The sequence below is a fragment of the Coturnix japonica genome, chromosome 1, assembly GCF_001577835.2.
Source record: "Coturnix japonica isolate 7356 chromosome 1, Coturnix japonica 2.1, whole genome shotgun sequence".
Taxonomy (NCBI): domain Eukaryota; kingdom Metazoa; phylum Chordata; class Aves; order Galliformes; family Phasianidae; genus Coturnix; species Coturnix japonica.
Window position 1 is genome coordinate 46,311,019 of NC_029516.1, and position 16,087 is coordinate 46,327,105.

Here is a 16,087-nt window from a genome sequence, read left to right on the forward strand (position 1 = left end):
GGCATGTACATGTCCTACGCTACCATAAAGGATTCAGCCACAAGTTTTCATGCGGCGAAGCAGGATTTCTGTTCCACTTTATCCCAACACGGTCAATAGAATCACCGAATCACGACGGTTCCTCTCAGACCCCCGGTCCAACCATCAAGCAGAACACACCGAGCCCCATTTCTCAGTCCGGCTGCGCTATAATTCGCACCAGAGAAACACTCTGGGCTGCGTCTGTGCCGGCGGGGAGCCCGAAGAGCGTTTCAAGCCGCGTTCCGCCGCCGTTACCCCAATTAAGGGCTGTCGTGTCAACGAAGGAAGGGAGCGGGCAGCGCGGGGGCGGCCGTGAGGGGGAACGGGGCGGGAGGCGGGAGCGGCCCCTCCGCCGGTTCCCGCCCAGCGTGAGGCCCCGCCCCCCCGCGCCGAAGGAAAACGTTGCGCAGGTTCTAAAGCGGGGCGGGGGGAGGGGGCGTGGGAGGGGGAGCGCCGGGCAACGGCCGCTAACGGCCAACGACGGGCAACGCCGGCTGTGGCCCCGCTGTCCTCCCCGGCCATGGAGCTGTCGGCTATCGGGGAGCAGGTGTTCGCGGTGGAGAGCATCCGCAAGAAGCGTGTGCGGAAGGTGGGCCGCGTGGTGGGCGAGTGGGGTCCCCCCGGCCCGGCCTGGCCCGCCTCCCTCCCTTCCTCCCTCCCTCCTCACACGGGAGCGGGGGGCGTGGTGGTGCTGGCGGCGGCCGCTCTAGGATGGGGCGGGGAAGGGGGGGTGTCCCCGGGGCGGGGGGTCTTTGAGAGTCACCCTGTGGTGCGTGGGGGGCTCGGCCGCAGCTCCGTGACTCAGTTTCCCTGACTGGAGGAACTCCCTCCCTTGGGGGGAAGGGCTAAACCCTGTGCATTCGGATCCTCTGGTCGTTGGGAAGTGCCTTATAGGGCGGTGTGTGCGAGCATCTGGAAGCTGGGGAGCCCCCCTGTAGGAAAACACCGGCTGCAGGGCTGCGCTTTCTGTGCTGTCACTTTGTGCCAGCAGCAGCGACACTTCCATCCTGCACTGCTCTGGGAAGTGTTTAACAAGTCCTGTGGTATAATATTAAAGACTTCTTTGCTGGTTGTGTGTGTTCTTCTGGGCCTCTGCGTGTGGTTTGTGACTGTTGCACGTTTGTTGTTTGGTTTTGAGCTGTTTGTTTGGGTTCAAAGGTGGAGTGACTGAGATGGATGGAGCAGTGCTGCAGCACAGCAGCTAGAAGGGAATATGCCAAAGTGACGCTTCATCGGATCTCAGTCTTGTATGTCTTCTCTGCTTGAACAGATTCCTTTGACACATGCTCCTGGCGTGCATCTCCCTCTTGCTTTTATGCGTGCTGACTTCTTGCAGGGCTCCCTGTAAATGCAGGGATGGCTGCAGTCTGGCATTAGGATTCCACCTGATGCTTTACTGACCCAAGCTACCATAGGGAACCTGCTTTTAGTAGCAGGGTTGGACTTAATGATCTCCAGAGGTCTCTTCCAGCTTCTATGATTCTGTAGAGCGACAGCCCCAAGCTGGGGGGATTTTGCATCCTTTTAAACAGCCCTCCGTGCCCACGGGGAAGGAGATAGCACAAGTATAGTTGCAAGAGGAAGTGGCGTTGTTTTGAAAATGAAGTGGTGGAAAATGAGCTCTTTGCTCAGTTCTGTTGATTGGTTGCTTCTCTTACCATAGCCCGTATTTGGTTGCAGTCTTCACCTATTTTATTCTTCCTTTTTCTCCTCTCCAGGGTAAAGTAGAATACCTGGTGAAGTGGAAAGGATGGCCCCCAAAGTAAGTTGTTTTACTTGTCATTTTCTTAGCTATTTGTTATTAGTCTTTATCTCTGCAACTGAGCATCTCGTTCTTCATGGGTAACCTCACGTGCCTCAATCTGACAACTATAAACAGAGCCACAAACCGAAAGTCTGTATTGTTTCCACACTGGCAGCTGAAGGATGCAGACTGTATGCCAACCTCTTCTGACTGGGTTTTGCCACTACTGAAATATTCCATTGAGATGCTTTTTAGTCACAAGGCTTGTGCAGTTTGGTAGCAGTTTGATGAGGAACCCTCATTCTTCAGAGCTTGGAACGGTGCTTGCTTTTCTGAGTCAGCACCGAGGGGACTGCACTTTATTTCTAGAGCTGGATGCAGTCTTTTAAAATGGAAAACAAAGTGGTGGTCTTGTCTTTGTTATCTGACTGTATCCCCTCTGCAATCCACAGAAGGAAAGGGGCAATATTTCAGATGGATTGTAGCCAACTGGAGGTGATCTTTGTCCCTTGGAAATAACCGCAATGCCTTTATTTCCTTGTCTGAAACCTTTTGTTGTTGTTAGTGCCTTTTCTGCCTTTGCTTTGGTTATCGTATCGCAAGAGGGGAAAAAAATATATGTAAATATGTGTATATTTTTTGCATCGTTGCTGTGTGCTGTTTGCAGATGCTTCTTTATTAAAGTGCAGCTGCCTCTGAAAAAGAGTCATTGCTTTGTGTCTGTACAATCTGTGACATGCTTTGAGATTAAAAAGATTAGGCAACTGGAGAACATTTCTGTGTCAGCTAGCGGCCTGCTAGAACAGCCTCATGGTCTTACCCATGGGGAGAGAGGTCTGCTTTTCTGTTTGTGACTATGTGTAGGTACCCAGTGGCACATGGGTGTGACTGCGGTGTGTGTCTGGTTGCCCTGGATGCTGCTAAGTAAAGGGGTACAAGCTCATCCTTGTAGTTGCAAAATGCTGGGTGTGAACCTGATGGGTGTTTGGATGTGAGCCTGACAAATTGTACCTCATGTTTAAGAAGGTGGAATGTGTTTCCATGTGCCTGATCCTTGTGCTTAGAGGGCGTGCGTAAGTAGCTTCCCCTCTCTGGTGGTGATGGTCAAATTGGGATGACTTTTCTTGACTGTAAATCCTGTTGTTGGAGTGTAACCTGGGGCTCTTAATAACTACCAGCTGCAATGTGGATCAGTTCTTGGGCCACTTTGCCCCTCCTAAGTAGCTACACCTAATTTAATCACTATCAGAGCTCGAGAATGTTTGTAGTTTGTGAGGCACTGTCCTGTTTGGCTGAAATACTGATACTTATGGAAAGGAGAAATGGGGCAAACACAGTAAGATCTTTTTTGGCAAATGACATTGCAAGAGAAGGTGGGGTGAGGCTTGGTATCACATTTCTTTTCACATACTGGCCCGTATTCTTGCTGCTGCCTTTTCTTGCCCTATACCTTGGAACTGTAGGGGAACCAGGAACTCTGGGGAATTAAAAGGACAGCTCAAGCCCAGAGAGCAAGAGAATATGAAGGTTCCCTTGTTTTGATGTTGTGAGAAGTCTGAACACCTTCTTCATGCACACTCCAAAGAACGCTGATTCATTTTTTAACTGTTCATACAGTGGTTTGGTTTGCTTAAAACCAAGATGCTTTGAGCATGCAAGATACTTTCATCCTCGGATTGCTGGACTGTACTGCTAGAGTCAGGGAATGAAGCAGCGACAGCCTGATTCTAGCTACGAGCTTGTTTACAACTTGTGTTGGAGTTAAGAGGGGAGGGGGAAGAGGAGGAGTAGAAGGAGGGGGAAGGAGGATCATATGATCTATGTTTTCCAGAGTGCCTGCTCTCTGCAGTTCTGCTGCAGCCTGGGCTGTGTGTGCTCGTATTTATAGCTCTGTGAGCGTGTGCGGCAAACTGAACCATGTTGTTTTTTTTTTATATGCAGTGTTTTGCCACTGCGGTGAATCCAGGAATTGAGCTGCAGAGAAAAAGGCAACACCCACCATGGGTTTTTCTTTCTAATTATTTTTTTTTTAAAGCAAATTTTCTTTCTTCTGCCTATGAAAATTGCTCTGCTGTCTTTTTTTTTCCCCTCCTGTGTTATCATTTTTCTTAAATTTGTAGGATGAGTGCCAGAATCCCTGCAGCTGGGAGGAAACCCTCCTCTGTTCAAACAGCATCTTGGCTTTGACAGCTCGCAGACAGGTTGCTGCAGGAGGCTTGGGCAAAGGAGAGAGGGAGGGATCAATTGGTTATGAAGACATGGCTGTTCTTAACCCTCAGGTGTGCAGTGAACCTAGGAATATCTCAGTTCCATGTTTTTGCTTCTCAGTTTTGTATTAAAAACAAACAATCCTGTACCTTCTTTTATAGAACCATTCTCCAGGAACTCTCCTGTCTTTCAGTATCTTTCTTCTAGCTAATGAGTAGATGAAAGGAAAAAAGCAAACCACCTCCCTGTGTACGTATGTGCGTGTGCCACATGTTCCCATGCACTGGCTGTGCTGCATCCAGAAATGTGAGCATCCTAAAACGTTTTCCCTGAGCTTAAAGGCACTGCTACAAGTGCACCTTTGCCTCTTGCGCTTCTCCTGTCTGCCCCCCTCTCTAGGGGCTGGAGACTCAAAGCTCTGCTTTGAGACAGTGGACATCACGTGCCAGGAAACTGAATGCTCTGAGGTATTTGGGGTGTCAGACTTGCCTTCTTGCTTTAGGGTTCACATAGTAAAGATGTGCTGCCCATCTTTTCTTGGCAACCATAAGCCGTTAAATTTAACCCACTGTGGGGGTCACCTTGTGGCCCTTTTATCCTCCAGAAACCTTTCACCATGGGAATCTTTGGCTGCTTCTGCTTGGTGTGAACCACAGCCATGCCCCTCGGGAACAGGTTGTGGTGTGGCCTGCTATGTGGTCTCAGCCCTTTCCTGAACAGCTGGCTCCATTGTAGCTGTCTGGCAGTGGAGGAAGAGGGAGCAGCTAGTGACATTGTTTATGGGTTGCTTTCAGGGTGTCAAGCTCCTTTTAAGCGGTTTCAGTAGCCCTAACCACAGTGCAGGTGGGTGTTGCTGCTGTGCAACCTACGCTGCGCAGAAATAACCTGCAGGGGGAGCCAAGTAAGAGGAGCAGTAGTCGAATAGTTGCCGTCAGCTTGCCGCGGGGCCCGAATCTAAACAGGTTCAGTTGAATGGTAACAGTGGGGAAAAATTAAACTCTTCTTAAAGAAATACTTTTGGCTCCAGTGATTAGTGGTAATTAATAATGCAGGGGAGAAAACATACTTAATCTTTGAGTGCTCTAAATTAAGAGAGACCTATTTTTCAGAAAGCTGTATCAGATTTCATCTCTTTGTCACATATATTTGTTGGATTTCTGAGGGTGCTGCAAATGCAACCTGTTTATGCATCGCCTTAAAACTAGTTTGTGGCTCTGTGCAGGCTTTGCAAATAGCACAAGGGGAGCCCTGGGGATGAAAGCCTTCCCTGCTCTATTACACATTGCTGCTTGGTGCCTGGCTCTGCCTGTTTGGCAGAATGGGAGGTGATGTCTGGCAGCAAGTTTTGGGGGGAATGGCTAGGATTCCTCAGAGCTCTAGCAGTGTTGTGGCAGGCCTTGTGAAGACGATATCCAGGGCCTCAGCACACTGGGAACAGCCCTGCAGAGGGAATGTTTCATTAAAGCATTGTTTACTTTATATTCCTTATGTTTCTCTTCAGATACAGCACATGGGAGCCAGAAGATCATATCTTGGACCCTCGCCTGGTAGTGGCTTACGAAGAAAAGTAAGTGTGTGCGTTCTTTCACTGGTCATGGGAAATGGTGTCCTTATTCTGTTGTGGTGTCCCCACTTCAATCATAATTGAGACGGGTAGCACTGAGTCCTTCTCTACCTCTGTAACCTGGCCTTGATCGAGGCAGATAAGGCAGAATGAGGCCAGGCACAAGCACTGAGCCAAACAACAATTGTTCTCAGGTTTTAATTGGGTCCAGAGCTGGACTGTTGTGATGGGAGGTGATAAGTTTCCATAGCCTGTTCTTGATCAGTTAAGTCAGAGAAGTTCCTGTATTGCAAGAATTTCACTCCTGCAAGAAGCAGTTCTGGGATGTTTTCCAAGTCCCTGCTATTCACAGTTGGTTTTTAAAAGAGGAAATGAGGGAGCTCTGCTGCAAAAGGTGGAAGTCCTGGCTAGGCTTTGTGCTGTGGTGTTTATTACTTTGTTTGATTTGTGTTCATCCTTCACAGGGAAGAGAGAGACCGTGCTTCAGGGTACAGAAAAAGAGGTCCCAAACCAAAGCGCCTCCTACTGCAGGTAGCTTCTTGCTCTTCTTTTGTATATTTCTAATTAGTTAGTGCTGTGCTGCTACTCTGCTCACAGGAAGATGGAAACTGTCTGTTGGCTGTTGCATGGACAAAACTTGGAGGTTAAATGCTTGAGCTCAGTGGGCAGGCAGGTACTTTTAACCTGTTAGCTGAACAGCTAACGAAACAGCAAAAAAAAAAAGACACAAAAGTGCAAAAAACAGCTCTTGCTCTCTGAAATAGGATCTTGCCTGGTTGACGTGGTCTTTTCATTTCACACTGGGCTTGGACTTCCCAGCATGTGAAAGGCAGTAGCTGTTTGGAAGTGGACTTCCAGCGTGCTTTGGTTGCCACACAGAGCAGTCAATCCTAAACAAAGTATGTAAGGAAGAGCTTAGATTGCAGGTGAAGAGATGAGAGAAACAGTGTTGTAGGAGCACCACAGCTTCTCCTAGGTCACCTAGATGCTCAGGTAAGAATAGATTCCTGGCCCCCAGGTGAGAGCCCTGATGACTGCATTGTCAGATTCCCATTCTGAACCTTGCTGTGTTGATATTCTTGTCAGCGGCTGTATGGCATGGACTTGAGGAGTGCCCACAAGGGAAAGGAAAAGCTCTGTTTCTCTCTTGCACGGAGGTTTGGAGGAGGAGACAGTAGCCTGCCAGGGGCCAAGACAGGGCAGGCAGAGTTCTCAGAGAAGACTGGGGGAACAGTCCTGCCATTCTCTCTCCGGAAGCAACGGAAAAACCAGAAGTACTTGCGACTGTCAAGGAAGAAGTTCCCCCGCATGGCAAGTCTGGAGAACCGAAACTGCAGGCATGAGTTCTTCTTGAATGACGCGGTAGACCTGGAGGCTCAGCAAAGCCCTGAGGACTGGGAGGCCACACAGCACACCAGCAAGGAAGGTAAGCCCAGCCTCCCCTTGACTGAGAAGTTCTGGGGCATGAGAAGGATGCTATACATGCTGCCTCCTTGCTTGCCCCGTCCTGGGATTGTGGTTGAGGTCAGATCCTCAGAGCATCTCTTGCTGGCTCGCATTGTGAGTTTCATTTCTGCAGACCTCTTTCCTGGTTGGATGACTGTAGTTTTTGAGTACTGCCATCTCTTTTTAGTCTTAAATCAGCAACACCACTCCCAGTGTTAGAAAACATACAGAGGTTACTAGAAGTTAATGCTGTGTTCTGATTTCCTTCTGGCAGAAGTGACAATGAGCTTTGCCTCTATCCACACACCCGCATGTGTTTTGTCTGTTGCTCATGTGAAAGGAGCTTGCTTGGTCTTGGGCAGGCTCTGACATTGGCACTCCTCTACTGGTGCTGCTCTAAGAGCAAGCAGGAATGTCCTTAGGAACCCACACTACATTCCTTCTGCCCCCTCCTTCCCTTTCCTCTCTACACCCCACATCCTCTCTAAAGCCCATTGCTGTAGAGCTTATGTGAGAGGGGGGTGAGAGAGATAGGTGAGGATGGTAACTCCTGCCTGATCCTGCTGAGTAGGTAGCATGAGTGTAGGCATGCGAGATGGCCTGGCACATTTGGCATTTTGGGAAGGGATACCATCCTCTTGTGCAGGAGGGCTGTGGGATGTGTACGTTGCTCTGAGTTACCAGGGAAACTCTATCCGTGCATTATTAGAGCTTCTGAAGGCGTAAGGCTTCCTGAGGAGTGGAAAACAAGGGCTTGTGCTGCTTGTAGTAGTTAAGAGAATCCTGTTGCTCCTTGCTGGGAGTAGTAGCCAGCCAGGCTGGATTCAGCAGGATTTTGGGGAGAACACAGTGTCCAGGGAATCAGCTCTATCCCCTCTTCTTTCAGACGGGGACTAGAACAGCACCTGAAATCCAAGGAGGAAGCAGTGGGGCAAGTACAGAGGAACCCAGAGTCACATACTGTCAGCAGGCAAATACGTGGGGCTGTTTTCACTAGAAGTACTGGCCTCTAAGGCATTTGGGGATCTGAAGGGTGAATGGCACTGATACATAAAATGGTTTTTGTTCTCACCTTGATGCGTGGCATGTGTGGAATTCTAGTTGGCTTTAGGGTTATACACCTCAAGTGTGACAAGAAGAAGCCATAAATAAACTTTTAGGAGTACGTTCTCCATATTCTTTGCCCAGCTTGAGATAACAAGGTATGGTACAGGTGCAGTGGCAGAGGGATGATATGTTTTACTTCCTTTCTCTGTCTATTTTTGTGGCTGTCTCTGGGAGCTACAGGTGGTGAGATTTTGGATGGGAGACAGACTGTTAATTATCTGTGCCAGAGGGCAGAAATATTTGGGTTTCCTATGGAGCTGTTGGGGAGTGAAGGAAGAACATGAGAAATTGGGAGCAGCCTCCCTGTGAAGTAATAATCACATTTTGTAGACAGGCTGCATTACAGATGCAACATGAAGAAGACCCTCAACTTTGGATCCATTTGGCTCCCGTTAGAGGATCTAAAACTTGTGATTTTTGACTTTTCAGGGGGTAGGACATTTGCAAGGTCAGCTTGCTCTTGGGTGAGTGTGTTCAGCTGATACAGAGGCACATGGGTTGAGAAGGAGACACTGGGGAAGTGTGAATGGCTGGAGGTGCTGGGTGGTGTTACTGCATGCTGTCGATCTCCATGTAGACTGATCCAGTGCTGGTGTGTGTCTGAAGACCCTTACAACTATCTACTTTTCCCTTTGTAATCTGCAGTGATCCTCTGTTTTTCCTTAGCATCTGAATGAAGGGCTTGCCCATGCTCTTTCTTGCCTTGTGTGCGCAGACTGAATACGAGCTGATTTCATCCACCATTTGTCAGAAACGAGGCACCTTTTCCATCCTCCTCTTTTCTCTTTCTCTCCCACCTTCTCTCCCTCTTACTAACATGCTCTGTCTGCCTCTCCTTTTTGTAGCAGATGTGGATGGCAATCTCCCTTGGATTCCCACTGTGCCCCCCAGCGAAGTGACAGTGACAGACATCACGGCAAACTCCATTACCGTCACTTTCAGAGAAGCACAAGTGGCTGAGGGCTTCTTCCGAGACCGGAGTGCGCAGTTCTGAATCTTCGTTTTTCAGTGCTCCCCAAATCTAGTGCTTTTAGAGTGGGGCTAGGGAGGGCTTATTTTATCCCTTAAGAAAAAAGATCCAAAACGTCTCAGAATGTTTACAGAGACCTTTTTTCCTTCTCCTTTTTCCCCTTTCAGATACGCAAAAAAAAAAAAGGCAGCATGGGGGGGGGGGGGGGGGGGGAGGTGTTTGTCATTGCTTTGTCCATCTGAAAAACTGACAGCCCTTTCCCTGGCAAAGACTCCCCTCCTAGATGTCAGAGCAGCAAGCTGAACGATTTGGCTTTTATGCTGCTAAGTGGCAGCAGCTGCATTTGTGGGGAGAGAGTATGTGGAGGTGGAAAGAGAGCTAGGCCTCTAGCCTGCTGCCTTGTTCTGCAGTTGATACCCCTTGGATAAAGACATTTCTCTGTGCATTGCTCTTCCCACCTTCCTCCTCCCTCTCTTCATGCAGCACTGAGAGACGATGGATCCTACCTGTGTAGATAACTACAACCTGTTAAACCTTTCCCTCCAGTGTTGTTTTCCCTGGGGCCTGCTGTCAGGACTTCAGAACCGTATTTGCCTGTCTGTGGTAAGTAAGGCTGTGCAGCGCAGCAGGTCCTTGTAGACAGCAGAGGTTTCTCTGATCGTTGGTCATATAGGAAAGATGGAAACGCATGTCTGAAATGTAAATTGGATAACTAAATTCATTTTGCCCTCGTTAAAAGCCCAGAAACCCAGCGTAGTTGAGGCATACCTCAACTAAATGTCTATGCTAAACATCATTTCCAGGCTTGTCTGTGTTGTGTGAGAAATGTGTTATGAAAAGTGGGGTTGTTCCTATCTTCTGCCAAATTCTGGCTTGATGACAAATGCTGCCCTGAATCTGTGATGGTAGTTGGTTGAAATCTGACTCTCCTTCCCTGGAAGGAGGGGCCGGTAAGACAACTGAAGCATTGCCTGGCACTGCAAAGATATTCGAGATACTGGCACAGGCCCAGGACACAGAAATTGGACAGAATTGAGCTAGAAATGGACCTTGATTAGTGGTAAATTCTGTTCTTGGATGCTATTGGGAGATCCAAGGTAAACAACATGCGGAGAAGTCATGCATTAGAGTAGAAGGGGGTGGGGTTGGGGAATCATAATTCTTAGCAAGGAGAATGCTTGGATTGCACTGTCTGAGTAATATTCTTCCATGACTCCAGTCTCCTCACAGTATCTGTGATCCTGTACTTCTTTACTGATGGAAACTTCCCCTTGGAAGGCTTAAAACTTTGCCAAGGAAAGTGGTCTGCATTTCAATAGACCCTGCCTGATCTTGCACTTAAAAATGCCTCATGCTGGACTGCCTGTGATGCTTTGAGGTATTTGAAGAAATGCTGTATTTTGAGTTGGTAGCTTAGCATAGCATTTGTTCCTGCCTGTGCATATTCTGTTCCATTTTCTTGAAATCAAATTTTATTTAAGTAACTTAAATTTTTAAATACAAACATTTTCCTATGGAAAGCAAGAGAAGTAAGCTACAGTCTGAGGTGGGAACTGCCAGAGAGAGCTGCAGGGGTACGCTGGCTGTCGTGATTTCCATCCTTAACTTCTTTTGTTCCCTCTTCCCACTGCACACAAAGCATTTCTTTCCTGCTGTATTTATTCTGTATGAAACTATGAGCCTTCTGAGCTCGGAGGTATAGGCATCTGTGGAATTGGGCAGTGTGCAGCAGTTCCTTTGAAAGGCTTTGCCTGCTGGCTTACGGAGTTTGGGAGCTTTGGGACTTCTGGTCATCCAAACATCTGCTTTTTGCAAAATGCTTGGGCTGCTCCCTGAAGCTTTTATTAAAAGCAGGTTTTACCTCAGATAGGATGTGACAGGTCAGTGCAGACTTAAGATTTCCCCTTCTATCTCAAAGCTGTTTAAGTAGGCCAGTCTTCCACTGTGTCAAGGCATTTTCAGGACCACGGGGAAGATCCTGAATGTCTGAACTAACCTGTTGTCTCCCAGATAAGTGACATGGAAGTTTAATTACGGAGAAATCAGAGAGGGTGAGAAGCGAAGGGGGGGGATAATTATGTAGTGGAAGGAAGAGTGAGCAGGAAAGAAGCTTAGAACAGCTAGCAAGGGCAAACTGATGAGGTAAGCATGCAGGCCCAGGATGTGGGTGTCTGGAGCAAGGCTTCCAAATCTGGAATTGTATCACATAAATAGGTTTGCTCTCTTCTGCAGTGTGTGAGGTTGCACGGTGTCATTCACACAGTCACACCCTACACACACACACGTCCCCCTCTTCCTGACATTTGCCAAACAGGCAGAATACGTTCATCTTCCTTCTTATTGTGACCTGTGGGCATTTAGTGTGTCTGAGTCTGCTCACCAGGGTTGCAGTAGGTCAGGTAGTCAGTTATAGAAGCACAATATTTTAGCTCGTTTGGGGAAAATTCTTGAACTCCAGCTCATCCTGCTGAATCTTCATGGCATTTATGGGATCTGTTTTCTTTAATGCAGTTACTGCCACCTTTGCCTTCATCACGTTGTACAAACACACCAAAATCCTTCCTACTTATTAAGGTTCCTGTCATCAGCTGCCCCTGGAAGCAGTACCAATCCCGTGGCAGGAAGGAGCTTGTCACAGAAAACCAGTTCCTTCATCCTCTGCTTTTTCTTCCACTCACCAGCTGAGACTTTTTAGTGTTTTGTTTTAGCATTTCTCTTTAAACATCTTTTCCTTCTCTTACAGTAAAGGTTTTCAAAAAAACCTGTGGTGCTCTTTCAAAGAGGATACACCCACAGCTTCATCTCTTAATCACGCTTGGATCAGGCTAGCTTATATTTTTTGTGGTGACTAATCTCCTGACCACATGCAGTGTTGAACAAGGTACCTGGCTCCCATGCTGCTTTAGGTACAGGTCAGTTAGGAGTTAACCACCAGGTTAAGGTGCAGCAGGTTGCATGTGCACGGGCTTGGTTTGTGTGTGTGAGGAGGAGTTTGCAGTAGGAAACTAAGCAGTTACTGTGGGGTGGTTTGGTTTGGTTTTTTGCTTTGGGGATTTTTTTGATTTATCTTTTTTTGTCTTTTACATTCACAAATTCAATGTCCAGAATCCATTAAAGATTTTTCTTTTGGTCTTTCTAATACTCTTCCATAGTATCTGGTGACATATCATTGTAGACTTCCTTGGTGGAGCTGGTCTTCAGGGACTTAAAAATTAACTTCATTCCACTTCTGCCAGTGTGGAGGTGTATGGGGCTCTTTTACTTTTAAGGGTAGTAGGGCTCCTCTGGGTTCACTTTTCTCCCAAATCCTGTCTATCTTTAGGTTCAATCCTAAATCTGGATATTGAGCTGGAACTTCTAGAGCTAACATACGAAAATCGGATGCTGTGCTCAGAGCTTTGTTACGCATTCCATTTGATTAGGAGAGCCAGAATAGCATCCAGCTGAAGCAGAGTTTAATAACTCTATTCAAAGCACAAGCTGAGAATAGAAATGGGCTAACTCTCCCATACCTCATTTGGCTCTATGGCTGTAAACAAGGAAAACAAACTTCAGCCAGTGGAACTTAATGAACTGTGCACAAGAAACAAACTCTCAAGGAAGAACTCTTCTAACAGTTGTTCCAATGTGAGAATGACCAGCTATGTTTGGGGGACAGAAGTTTATCTTTCGTCAGTCTTCTCGCAGTAACTTCACTGTGTATGATGTGACAGGACTGAGGGGCTTCGTGAGATGAGAAAACCTTTCTTGTTAACAGTGGTTTAAAAACAATTGGAAAGGACTGCCTCTGTTCCTGGCTGGTTACAGACTAGATGTTGTTGCTCAGATATGTAAGTGATGCCTTGGAACAGCAAGTTTTAACACGTAAATAGTGGCATTAAGTAGCCTTGTAGCTCCTGCATGCTCCTTTATTGTCTTGCCTTTGCTTGGGGGCCCTTTTGCTTGTGAAGTCAGACCAAGGTATTTATTTTCTTTTCTTTTTCTTTCTCAAGCACAGCCAGGGTATTATTATGAGAACACCCAGATGCCATTCTGTTGTCCAAAATAAGCTTACGTTTGTTGGTGAACTGACCCTTACTTATGTCAGAGCCTCGTACAGCAAGAAGCTTATTGAGAAAGGAATGGCTCTTTTTGTTGTTGTTAGTGTTGTGAAACTATCCAGAATTGTTCTCTTAGTGTTTTGTGACTGGATGTATAAAATTGTTTGTTTGCCTCACAGGGAGCCAGTGGCCCCAGTGCTGTTTCCTGCTCTGTGGCAGTCAGTGTTGTTTGATGGTTTCTCTGGAATAGAGAGGGGAGGCCTTGCACAGGTCAAAAAATAGGCAGGTTTAGCTCGTGTAAGACCTTCAGTGGTAGCCACAACAGAGGCTGGGGTGCGGAAAACAGAGTGAGAGCTGTTAGCCACATCCATGCATTTGAGCAAAGCTGAATCTGCTATCGCTTCCCCACCCCTTCTTCTCCTCTCAGGTTTTCTGAGGTAGGGAAAGTGTGGAAAACAACTTTTCCTAAAGCTAAATGGTATCTATTCTTCCTCGGCTCATCCCTTGCTTGCCTGCAGTGTGAGAAGAAGAGGGGTGCTGGACTTCCTAGGAAAAAAATAGTAAGGACAGGAAGAGAGGGAAGGAGGTGCCTCAGGTTTGCTCCTGCTAGGTTGCAAAGGGCAGGCCTTTGGGTTTACCTTAGTCTCCAGGAAGAGTGGGAAAATTATACGATGGGGAAGGAGCAGGGGATGAAATGAGGCCACATTCAGCCACTGTTCTAATGCTGTCCCTTCTGCTCCAAAGCCTGTGATCCCTCGCATCAGCTCTGGTGTGTCAGTGCTTCAGAGCAGTCAGTGGGTGGATGGCCCTCTGAGCAGGCCATGCAGAGAGGAAGTGCTCCATTCGTGTCTCTCTTTTATCATTTATTAAGCAAGGGAGGCGTATGCTGACAGCTTATGTAGGGTAATTTCTACATGGAACTATACAGCATTAGTATGTATAGGTGAAGGGATCGTGTCTCTTTCACTGTTTTCAAAATAGTTGTCCCCAAGGGTACAGTGAAGTCGATCTTGAGACAGTAGGTTATGATGAAGAGGCCCACTGAATCTGACTGCCGTGGAGCTGTCTTTGCGAGGCAGCATAAACCTTCTGGGTGTTGAAGCACCCATGTTCCAACCAGGCAGCTGGGAATGCCCATGGAACTGTTGAAGAGAGAAGTAATCGCTTAGAATGGAACTCAAATGGACTTCTCAAATACTTCCCAGGTACTTCCTTGCTTTTCCTCTTCCAGCCCTCTTCCCTTGCCCCCTTAAGTTCTTAAAGTACGATGGGTTATCAGGGAGTGGGTCAAGGATGATTCCCAGCTAACAGAAATGAGCAGAGCTCACTGGGAGATCGTAATGGCTGTTAGGCCTAAGAAGGATGCCTACCAAGAGGGTGTGGGTAGAAGCTTTGCTGCTGGAATTGTTTCCGTTTGCTGTGGGACATCCTGCAAACCCTTCAGGGGTTCCTGTCTGAAATACACCCTGAGTATGTCAGAGACCAGCAATTGGGTATTGAAGGAGAGAGCTTATAAGAATGTTCAGAACCTCTTATCAGCTTATCTTGTCAGTGGGATAGCAGTTGTGACTGGGAGGGGGATTTCAGAGGAAGTGGAAAGACTTGGTTTTACTTTATTTTTAACCAGAAAACGTGGTGTCAGCACAAAGAAGCTCTTTGCGAGTCTGTCAAGATGTTAAGCAGCTTTTTATTTTTTTTTCTTTTTGCTTTTAGTCTGAAGCATGTTTTGAAGCACTTTGAAAATGCAAAGCACTAGGAGTGCAAAGTACTCCTTGTCGTCTGCCTGAAAGTGGCATTTGAAAAGCATTTGAAAAGCATTTGGTGAGATGGATCTATTTCAGGTCGCTAGCTGTCCCTTATTTTTCCAGAGCTCCCCCACCCAGCTCTTCGCTTCCCTCCCATGGCTGAGGGGAGCCGTGCTGAGTGGAGGAGGCTGATCAAGGTGGGAGGGGAGGCTCACAGGGTTCCTAACCTGTGTGCTGGCTTCCTCCCCATCACCTCCTTTATCTGAGAAAAGGGAGAAGAGGAGGAAGTTCAGTTGCAGTGGTCCTAGTCTGGAACTCTGACTGCTTCTTCTAGCTCTGGAGATATCTTTATATCTGGCCTGAAGAATTGCACCTTATGAGTCTAGGGTAGGAATGGGGAGGCACCTGTCCTCTTGCAGGTGGTGTGGAAAGGAAGGAAGGCTGAGCCAGAAGCAGTCTTCAGGAAATGCAGGATTTTTCTGCAGGCTGTTTGCTCACCTTATCTCCAACATAACAGCAACCAAATAACTAACATCATCCAAATGAAGCTTTTATTCTGCATATCTGAAGGGCCTTTTGAGCAGGTTAGGATGAGAGGCTCTTCTTTCTTACCTAGCGAGCTCTACAGTCAAAGGAACCTTAGTTCTCTCCTGGGGTCTTCGGCTCCAACCTTCCCCTCAGCTTAGACACTCCATTTGGACTCTTTGCACACTGACTCATCTAACGTAATCTGCTTCCCTTCTGCTGGGGGGCAGAAGATGGGCTCTACTGGGAGAAGAGGGTCCCTGGTTCTCGTTCACGTCTCTTCAGCTGTTGCTGTTGTTTCTGTCAGCACGCTTGAGTATGAGAGTCTTTGCACACAGAAAGCTTCCTTTTGCACAGAACGAGCTTCTAGCTTTTGTACTGACTAATTGAATGTATTGGGGAGGGGTTGGGGGGCGGGAGGGAATAGGCCGTAAACCAATTCCACATGAACCAATGGGGGTATAATGCCTTGTCTGAGCGAGCGTGTGCTGTAAGCGGAGGTTGTAATGGCAAAGGGAGGGCAGGCTCAAGTCTGATTTGACACAAAGTGTGGTTTTATTTTTGTACTGATACGGATAAGAGACTGTACAGCATCTATTTATTTAGATGATTTATGTGGTAAATGTTGCAAACAAAATTATGAAAATATTAAATATGAAAACTGACATTTACCTAATGGGCTGCTCGTCTGCTTATTTACCTCCTTTTCTTTTAATT

At 47.3% G+C, this 16,087-nt stretch overlaps 1 protein-coding gene across 2 annotated transcripts; it reads left to right on the forward strand.

The window, feature by feature from the left end:
* The first annotated feature begins 429 nt into the window (after nt 1-429).
* Nucleotides 430-16,041, forward strand: CBX7 (chromobox 7). 2 transcript variants are annotated; one of them, XM_015863420.2, is made up of 6 exons: nt 430-610; nt 1,740-1,783; nt 5,475-5,540; nt 6,002-6,068; nt 6,624-6,963; nt 8,936-16,041. In XM_015863420.2, exons 1-6 carry the CDS (start codon nt 542-544, stop codon nt 9,082-9,084), a joined length of 735 nt encoding a protein of 244 aa, XP_015718906.1. In that variant the 5' UTR covers nt 430-541; the 3' UTR covers nt 9,085-16,041. The 2 variants fall into 2 exon arrangements, with proteins under 2 accessions (XP_015718906.1, XP_015718915.1); XM_015863429.2 differs by having other exon boundaries at nt 433-610; nt 8,939-16,041.
* Nucleotides 16,042-16,087: the final 46 nt, after the last annotated feature.

Coding starts and splice junctions, on each gene's coding strand:
- CBX7 (XM_015863420.2), top strand. CDS start 542: ATGGAGCTGTCGGCTATCGGGGAGCAGGTGTTCGCGGTGGAGAGCATC. Junction 611..1,739: donor GCAAGAAGCGTGTGCGGAAG/GTGGGCCGCGTG, acceptor TCTCCTCTCCAG/GGTAAAGTAGAATACCTGGT. Junction 6,964..8,935: donor ACAGCACACCAGCAAGGAAG/GTAAGCCCAGCC, acceptor TCCTTTTTGTAG/CAGATGTGGATGGCAATCTC.